Source organism: Dicentrarchus labrax, unplaced genomic scaffold (assembly GCF_905237075.1).
Source record: "Dicentrarchus labrax unplaced genomic scaffold, dlabrax2021, whole genome shotgun sequence".
In the NCBI taxonomy this organism is placed as follows: Eukaryota; Metazoa; Chordata; class Actinopteri; family Moronidae; genus Dicentrarchus; species Dicentrarchus labrax.
In genome coordinates, this window is record NW_026136724.1 from 2,612,951 (window position 1) to 2,621,869 (window position 8,919).

Consider the following 8,919-nt stretch of genomic DNA (forward strand, 5'->3'; position numbering starts at 1 on the left):
AGACGATCAGGCCCTGGTGCTTTCTGGCTTCCAAACACAGTTACTGCCTTATTATCATTTTGACACATATACTCCCAATCTGAAGCAGCAGTGTGGATTATGTGATCATCCTCTTCTTCGTTTGATATGACTGTTTGTAGGGTAGCACAACAAATCTAATGAGCAAACAGTGAAGGAGACTTGTGGCGCTGCTGTGTGAGGAGAGCGGCTCAATGCGTCTCGATAAAGCCCCGATAACACTGAGTTCATTAAGAGGCCAACCGCCTCCAGAACACTGATAAGAGCTGCAGTCGACAGTCCAACTTTAGGAAGTAGAAGGAGTCAAGAAAAGGTGTGAAACATGAAAAACACTGGCACTGACAGCTCTGGATGTACACACGAAGCATGAGCAGAATCAATCATAAGTGTCGAAATTGAATCAATTAAACAATATCACCAGACTGACACATGACAACATTTGGGTTTGACATTAAAAGATGAACATGAGACAAGAGATCCAACATTTCAGCTTTTATCTTCAGGTATTTACATCTGGATCTGATACACAACTTAGAAGGTAGCACCTTTTGTTTGAACCAATCCATTTTTCATGTGAGCAAAAGTATTGAAACATGTGATTGACAGGTGTGTTTTTGAATGTCTACGCTCAGTTTCAGATTTGGGTTTTGCCTGTGCAGACTGCATTCATAGTTAGAGGTGTAACCAACATGAAAACCAGAGAGCTGGCTATGGGTGAAAAACAAGCAATTGTGACTCTGAGAGAAGATGGAAAATCAACCAGAGCCATTGCACAAGCATTGGTCATAGCCAGTACAACCATTTGGAATGTCCTGAAGAAGAAAGAAACCACTGGTGTACCAAGTAACAGACGTCGAACGGGTAGACCAAGGAAAACAGCAGCAGTTGATGACAAACACTGTGAGAGCTGTAAATAAAAGATCCCTAAACTGTTAGTGACATCAGCAAGAACCTCTAGAGGGCAGGAGTGAAGGTATCGCAATCTACAGTTCGCAGAAGACTTCATGAACAAAAATACAGAGGCTACACCAAAAGATGCAAACCACTCATTAGCAAGAAGAAAAGGAAGGCCAGGCTGGAATTTGCCAAAAAGTACAGAAACGAGCCTCAAAGATTCTGGGACAAAGTTTTACAGACTGATGAGACAAAGATAACCTTTAGCAAAGTGATGGAAAGGCTAAAGTTTGGAGAAAGAAAGGATCTGCTCATGATCTCAAACATACAAGCTCATCTGTGAAACACAATGGAGGTAATGTCATGGCTTGGGTTTGCATGGTTTCGTCTGGGACGGGCTCATTAATCTTCATTGGTGATGTAACACATGGTGGTAGCAGCAAAATGAACTCAGAAGTCTACAGAAACATTTTGTCTGCCAATTTAAAGAAAAGTGCAACCAAACTGATTGGGAAGTCATTCATCATGCAGCAAGATAAAGACCCAATACACACACAAAAAAGGAGTTCAGCAGGTGTAAGAAGTGGATGGTTTTAGACTGGCCATGTTGATCTATACGTATAATTTCGAGAAACTTGTACTTTACTTGAATATTGCCATTTAATGCTACTGTACATGAATATTTCCATTCTATGCTATTTTACACTGCCACTCCACTACATTTCACAGGACAATATTGTACTTTTAAATCCACTACATTTATTTTATCAGCTAGAGTTACTAGTTACTTTTCAGATTAAGATTTTATAAGAACAAACTTATGATAAGCAGATAAAATACAATGCCTTATTAAAAAGTAAACCAGTTGTTCCCAACTTTTTTGGCTTGTGCAGTTGTTAAATTTCTTTCTAGTTTCATTTAAATGACTTTTTGAGGCCCAACAAGTAAAATATTATATTATTATTATTATTATTATTATTATCCAATATTTCACAAAAAATGTAAGTACAACAAAATGAACAACACAGACAACAAAATGAATGCAGATAGCATCATTTTGTTTTTTTGTTTGTCAAATTTATCTTGTGACCCTTTGAAGGAGGCCGACCCCTATGTTGAGATGTAAAGTAGTTTAAAGTATCTACAACTCAGCTGGCTACAGTACTAAAATTCCAAATGCGCATTAATGCAGTCATCTAATATATCACCCAAAAGGGTCATTTAATGCTAAATGAATCCTGTTACTTTTGATACTTTAAGTACATTTTGCAGATAATACTTTTATACTTTTAGTATAAGTAGGATTTTGAATGCAGGCTTTAATATATAATGGAGCTCTTTTACATTGATGCAGTAGTACTTTTACTGAAGTAATGGATCGAGTACTTCGTCAAAACACCTAGTAAAAAGTTAGTAATCTGGAATGTTTCTGTAACGTAAAAAGTTAGTGCCACAATTACTAGAAAAAGCAGCTTAATCAAGATTAGGAGGATCTATTGGAAGAAATGGAATATAATATTCATATATGGTATGTTTACATTAGTGTATAATCACCTGAAAATAAGAATGGTTGTATTTTTGTTACCTTAGAATGAGCTGTTTCTATCTACAGAGGGAGTGGGTCAAGGGGAGGGTGAAACCAGGGAGTTTTAAACTGTAACTACAGCAATGGCACTAAATCCTACACGCTGGTCCTTTAAGTTCTAAGACAAGTACCTTTCAGTATAAAGGCTCAGGCTGTATAGAAAACACCCACACAGAGTATAATACCCCCCATTCTGTATGTGTCTCCTCTGCTGCTCTCGATATCAGCTCTGCATGCATCTGATCCTGGAATAAAAGACATGCTGTGGTGGAACCAGGGACACCAAGGGAGCTTCTAGACAGGGCTGAGTGTCTATCCAGAAGGGCTGGAGGTGAGCACGGTAAGCTGGAGCCAAGAGCAGGAGGTGTGTGCTCTGTACAGGGAGCAGACTGCCAACAGAGAGCCAGGTGTTGAGACAGTCATGCTGATACGTGGGCTCCTGCTGGTTCAGGATCTGCTGCTGGATTGGTTCTCCCTTCCACATCCATCTCTAGTCCTCCTCTGCGGTTCTGCACCCAAATTTGGTGAAAGGAATCCAAAACAGAGCTGGTCAGTGATTTACTACGACACTCACTTTATGAAGAGTCCAGACTTAAAGAGGACTCTCTTTAGCTTCTCTATGACTGGCACATTCATTTATCCTCTCCTCTCCTCTCCTCTCCTCTCCTCTCCTCTCCTACCTGGCTCTGGTTCTCAGACAGTCTGGTGCAGGAGGCCAGCAGCTCACTCGTCTGGATCTTTGGGTAGTGACTATGCTCAAACGCTCTATCCAGCTCCTCTAACTGATGGGAGCTGAAAGTCGTCCTCACTCTCTGATGATGGACGCTGTCAGCTGCAAACACACACACACACACACACACACACACACACACACACACACACACACACACACACACACACACACACACACACACACACACACACACACACACACACACACACACACACACACACACACACACACACACACACACACTCACACATGTGACTTCAGCTGTGTGTTTCATTTATCCAGCACTGATCTTATTTACATAAATATACATAATCAGTGTGCATTAGTCTGTTCATGCAGCACTAACTTCCCACACACTTTTCTAATTACTTTTTGTGCCGCTTTCTTTCTCCTATTCATCCACACACAACAGCACACAATGCAATTCCCCAAACTGTATTTAGTGTGGATGGTGCATCCAGCATGGCGCCTCCAATGAATAACTAATGAGATGGATTTTTGGAATCAGCTTCAAAGAGAATCATGTAGAACGCAGGAGCAAACACACTCCCCAGAGTGTGTTTAATAACTAGCTTTAACACACATGTCTGTCTGTCTGTCTGTCTGGAACTTTCTGTCTGTTCTGTTTCTGGTTCTGTCTGTGATGTTGCATCAGTCACACTGGAAGAAAAGTCAAAGTGAGTTCCCACTGAGTGTTTGACTAATTCATTAGCTTTAACTCTCCTGCTGGGTGATTGACTATTGACAAAAGTCACTGGACAGACAGACAGTCAGCAGAAGAAGACTGACTGCTGGCTGTTTGTCTACTCACCCTAAACAGACTGACTGCAGATGTTAGCTCTAAGTACCCACTGATTGTGTGTGTGTGTGTGTGTGTGTGTGTGTGTGTGTGTGTGTGTGTGTGTGTGTGTGTGGAACTGTTGGAACCACATGCAAAAACAATGCACAGAAAACATGCATACAGCATTTCCCACACATTTAGAATTAGATTTAGAAAAAGAAGAATGTGGGGTGAGTGTGTGCACACAGCTTATGCAGATCACCATACACAGTTTTCTAGAGGTAGGTGCAGCTAATATGATAAGAGATTATATTTAAGGTGACACACTGATCCTTTAAGCAGAATTGGCCTTAAATTTCCCTCACACAGACACTCACTTTTTATCCATTCCTCCTCACATTCCATTCTCCTATTCAGACAATACAATACAAACATTTTACATTTACGCAATAAAACAATGTAGTTTTTTTAAATATTTTATTTCACTGTAGTTGACATAAAGAATGGCTTATATTGTCTGTCCTTAAGACCCAGAAATTCATATTTGTCCTCTTTGGGGGACATGACACTGTGGCCCTATTTCAAACACCATGCTCGCAGTCTAATTGAGTCACAATGTCCACATCTGCTGTCTTCTCAAAAAAGATATACCGGTATTGTTTCTGTTCTTCATATGGACGTTTTTTATTTCCGAAAGTCTTTTCATATTATATTAGGGTTTTAGAAATGTACAGTATGTTCATTTTGAGCCACGCCCTTTGTGGGGGACAGCGGGGCTTGTATCTTGTCACTTTTAACAGTTTTCCATTGTCCAGGAAAGAGAGGTGATTAAATGTCCAGTGTGAAGGATTTAGTGGCATCTAGAGCTTTAGTTACAGATTGCAACTCCCTCGCTTCACCCTCCCCCTTCCAAGCTGGGAGAGAAACAACACTGGCTGTGAAACATGCTGACAGAAGCTGACCCAGTATCTGTAGATACAGCTAATTCTAAGGTAACAAAAACACAACGATACCTATGAATATTCAGTTAGTCAGTCTGCATGTGGAATCATCATGTGCTTTCAACATCTGATCCAGCACTCACCTCCTGCTCTTTAGGTCTTATTGCTTTGACCCCGTCGCACCTTCACTCCTTTTCCTCCCTGGTGTCTCCCCCTCTGCATCTCCCCCTCCTCTCTTCCTTGCCCAGGATCTTGTCTATGGAGTGTGACAGAACCTCTGAGGCCTCAGGTTTGCCATCCCCACAGATCCCCGCTGTGTTTCACCTTCTGACACCTGACGGCGAGGCACCAGTACCTGCACAAATCAACACTCCACAGGAGGTGACGAGCACACAGAGATAATTCTCTCTTCCACAGTCTGACAACGGTTGATCTCTGTTTTACGTTGCATCCTCCTGTATCTTGATGTTTGAGAGGATTTCTTCACGTTTTGATCTGTTGTTTTCTAAATTCCTTCTGTTTTTGTGCCGTCTCTCTTTTCTTCCTCCAGTATTTCTCCTAGCTGCCTCAGGAGGCTGCTGGCAGACACGCTGTATGCTGGAACTGTCAACACCACAAACTCTCTTAAAGGTAGATGAAGCTGCTGTGGTGATGCGAGGCAAATGACACACACACACACACACACACATACACATACACACAGCCTGTGTACACATTGCTGAACCCTGTGTACACTTCGTCTTTTGACAGTCATTAATGAGATGAATCCATACGCTAAGATAACAAGTCCCCATGTGTGGATCATAAAACAGCCGCTGCAGTCATCATCCACTCATCAGTTACTCTCATATGTATAATTCTTTAGACAGAAAATGACTATGTATTGTTAACCACGTGTTGAACATCAACGCGTGTTTGTGATGATGAATGTGTAACATACAAGGAAGTCCACAAGAAAGGTAATGGATTCTCGCCACAATTCAAAGCACACTGAACTTCTGAAGTATAAAAGTTAAAATCCTTTAATATTGATCAGACCAATCACCTCCTAGACCCAGATCAGAACAACTCTAGTTCTATTTAGAACATGGGTTAGTGGTGCACTTCGGCCTCTTGTGACTAAAATGAAAGTTACAATAACAAACATGATGATCCAGAAAAACTATATTTTTCACTTTTGTTTTTACAGATTAAGTAACATAGAAAAGTGTAGGATATAGTGGCATCTAGCAATGTAGCTGCTGATTGTGTAAGTCTGTAAATGCGTACATAAATCTCTAAATGTGTAGACAAATCTGTAAATGCAGACAAACATATTATTGGCTGAGAAGTATTTGCTCAAAGAACAGGAAATACAGACAACTTGTCAGTTACGACTCAGACGGGACTCTCAGTTAGCCCTTATACATGTGACCTTTGCTCCACTTGTGCCATGGCATTTATACATTTGTCTACACATTTACAAATCTGATTATGCCCACACAGATTCTGAACACACATTTGTAGATTCCCATACACATTCACACACCTCAGTACATATTTACAGATTCTTTTCAGATTACTTTTTTGCCCATTAAATTAGCATAAAATGGAACTTCATCTTTGGCACTGGCATATGTCCCAACAATGATACATAATATAACATCACACAATAATTCTATGTTACGGTAGAAAAGCTAAAGTGACTTTGTGGCAAGTGATGGGTGATGATATCAATCATCACAATAATGTATTATATAGAGCAGTAATACATAGCAGTTAAATGTATTTAAAAAATAATTTTAAAAATGGATATTACTTTTTTATTTTATACATTTACAAATCTGATAACGCACACACAACTCTCCACTAACATTTGTAAATAGGTTTGCTACAATAATGGCCCCATAGTATTGTCGTTGATTTCACCCCCTTAGTACCCCCGTACAGGACCCCCGCCACTCTGACTGACTGTGTCTACTGGTTGTTGTAGTTCTGTCAGACCACACATTGCTGCTGTGCAGCAGTTTGTTGTTGATTATGTGGCTTTATTGTTTTTGGCTGTTTGGAGCTCCAATGTCCAACTGTATTCATTTGCTTTCTATCCTTGGCTCCTTGTCCAGCTAAAGTCTTTTTATCCTTTGTCTGACAGAGGTTTGAGCAAGTTATTGGTATCCATGGTGCCAGTCATCTTTCTTCTTCTTCTTTTTGTGTTTGTCCTTGTTTCTTGTGAGGTTATCTGGTTGAAAAGCCTTGTTCTGAGAAACAGGAACTTACGTTTGCTGGCAACTGATGGCCTGTTTATGCCATGACTATTCTTTTTGTCCATTGTACATAAAATGGTAGGTGGACTGTCTTTATATTGTGTTTTTCTAGTCTACTGTCCACTCAAAGCACTTTACTACACATGCCAACATCTACCAAATCACACACACACATTGATGGCTGAGGCTGCCATGAAAGGTGCCATCTCATCAGCAGCAGTTACAGGATCAGTGATCAGTTCAGGTTCTGTGTGTTAAATTCAACATGTGGAGTTGAGAACATCAATATGTCAATACAGCCACAGATCATTAAGACGTCTTGTGTCCAAAACCAGTAATCTGACACATACACGTGTGTGTGTGTGTGTGTGTGTGTGTGTGTGTGTGTGTGTGTGTGTGCGTGCGTGCGTGTGTGTGTGTGTGTGTGTGGGTGTGTGTGGTGTGTGACGTGTGTGGGTGTGTGTGTGTGTGTGTGTGTGTCCTCTCTGTGAACCCCTGCACTGTGTTTCACCCTCTCTACAGATCTGTAGCTGTGTTGCAAGCCGACTGATCCCAGATCTGTGTCATAAGGGAAATCAGTCAGTAAACGCTCTGGTGATCTGTCTGGTGATGTTGTAGCACTTCCCTGTGGTCATCCAGCACAGAGCACAAGATGCTGAGCTCTTCTGCGCTGTGTGTGATTTGACCACTAGATGGAGCTGTTGCACACAGAACCCCCACAGAGCCTGTTGGCTGAAACCACAGACTTGATAAGGTTAGAGCAAGGAGGCAGCAGGATCTTCAGTGTTTGGTATTCCACTGCTGTGTATGTAAGTGCTTTGTATTTTAGGTGTATAAGAAAAAGCAGACAATCAGCACTGACTGCAGATGCAGTGAGATTCATCTCTCCATGACCCATAGGGAACTGCATTGGGACGTCTGATTCTGGTTCTGTGTTTTAATGACTTCTGCCAGCATCAGGGCTGAAATGCAACATACTCTATGATGTTGGATTCAAATGTCCACTTATTGGACTAGTACTAATAAGATTCAAACCAACCTTATGGCCATTTGCTTCCACAATTCCAGCTCCACACCCAAAAAACTGGTCACACAACAGTATGTCAACTTAAACCAGTATACCAGCACACCTCTAGTTTATATTTGGAGTTTGGCTATTGTCTGATGATGATTTATCCTCTGGGAGCCAATGTTTCAGGGCTTCTGGTGTAGCGGGATAATGGATATCTGGGGCAAAACTACCTCTGCAGTCCGATTACCTGAGACACTAGAATGACAACAGACACATTTTCAGATACCTGCATATAAATGCAAATACAATAAAAACAGCTTATAAAAAGCAAAATTGTCATCAGATGATTGCTGATGGGTTCCAAGATTACATTTCAACCAGCGCGTTCAATTCAGCAATAAGAGTCGGCTCTTTCAGCTTCCGAATGGCTCTTCATTTAACACCGCTTTTATAGTTCAGCCAATTTAGAAATGTTTTGATTTTTGATTAGTGTGTGTGCTCATATATCACTTACATTTCCCAAGGTACTTACAATTAACCTTAGAATACCATAATTTTAGACTGTGTTTGGTATTAAAAACCTTGAATAATGTAAATATCAAAAAACATTACACGTGTGTATTGAGAGTCACTGTCAACAACCAACTACCATTCTGAGATGGGTCATTTGTTAGGGGAAAGAAAGAAAGAAAGAAAGAAAGAAAGAAAGAAA

General features: G+C 40.7%; 1 protein-coding gene and 1 long non-coding RNA gene across 2 annotated transcripts; one reads left to right on the forward strand and one right to left on the reverse strand.

Moving 5' to 3' along the window:
• Positions 1-2,739: 2,739 nt before the first annotated feature.
• Positions 2,740-3,553, reverse strand: LOC127359254 (retina and anterior neural fold homeobox protein 2-like). Its single transcript, XM_051393143.1, has 3 exons — positions 3,529-3,553; positions 3,178-3,329; positions 2,740-3,006 (listed from the first exon to the last, which is right to left on the reverse strand). Exons 1-3 carry the CDS (start codon positions 3,551-3,553, stop codon positions 2,917-2,919), a joined length of 267 nt encoding a protein of 88 aa, XP_051249103.1. The 3' UTR covers positions 2,740-2,916.
• Positions 3,554-4,136: 583 nt separating this feature from the next.
• On the forward strand, positions 4,137-8,118 carry LOC127358567 (uncharacterized). Its single transcript, XR_007882477.1, has 4 exons — positions 4,137-5,003; positions 5,201-5,333; positions 5,503-5,582; positions 7,718-8,118. It is a non-coding gene; the product is annotated as an uncharacterized LOC127358567 (long non-coding RNA).
• The last annotated feature ends 801 nt before the right edge of the window (positions 8,119-8,919 follow it).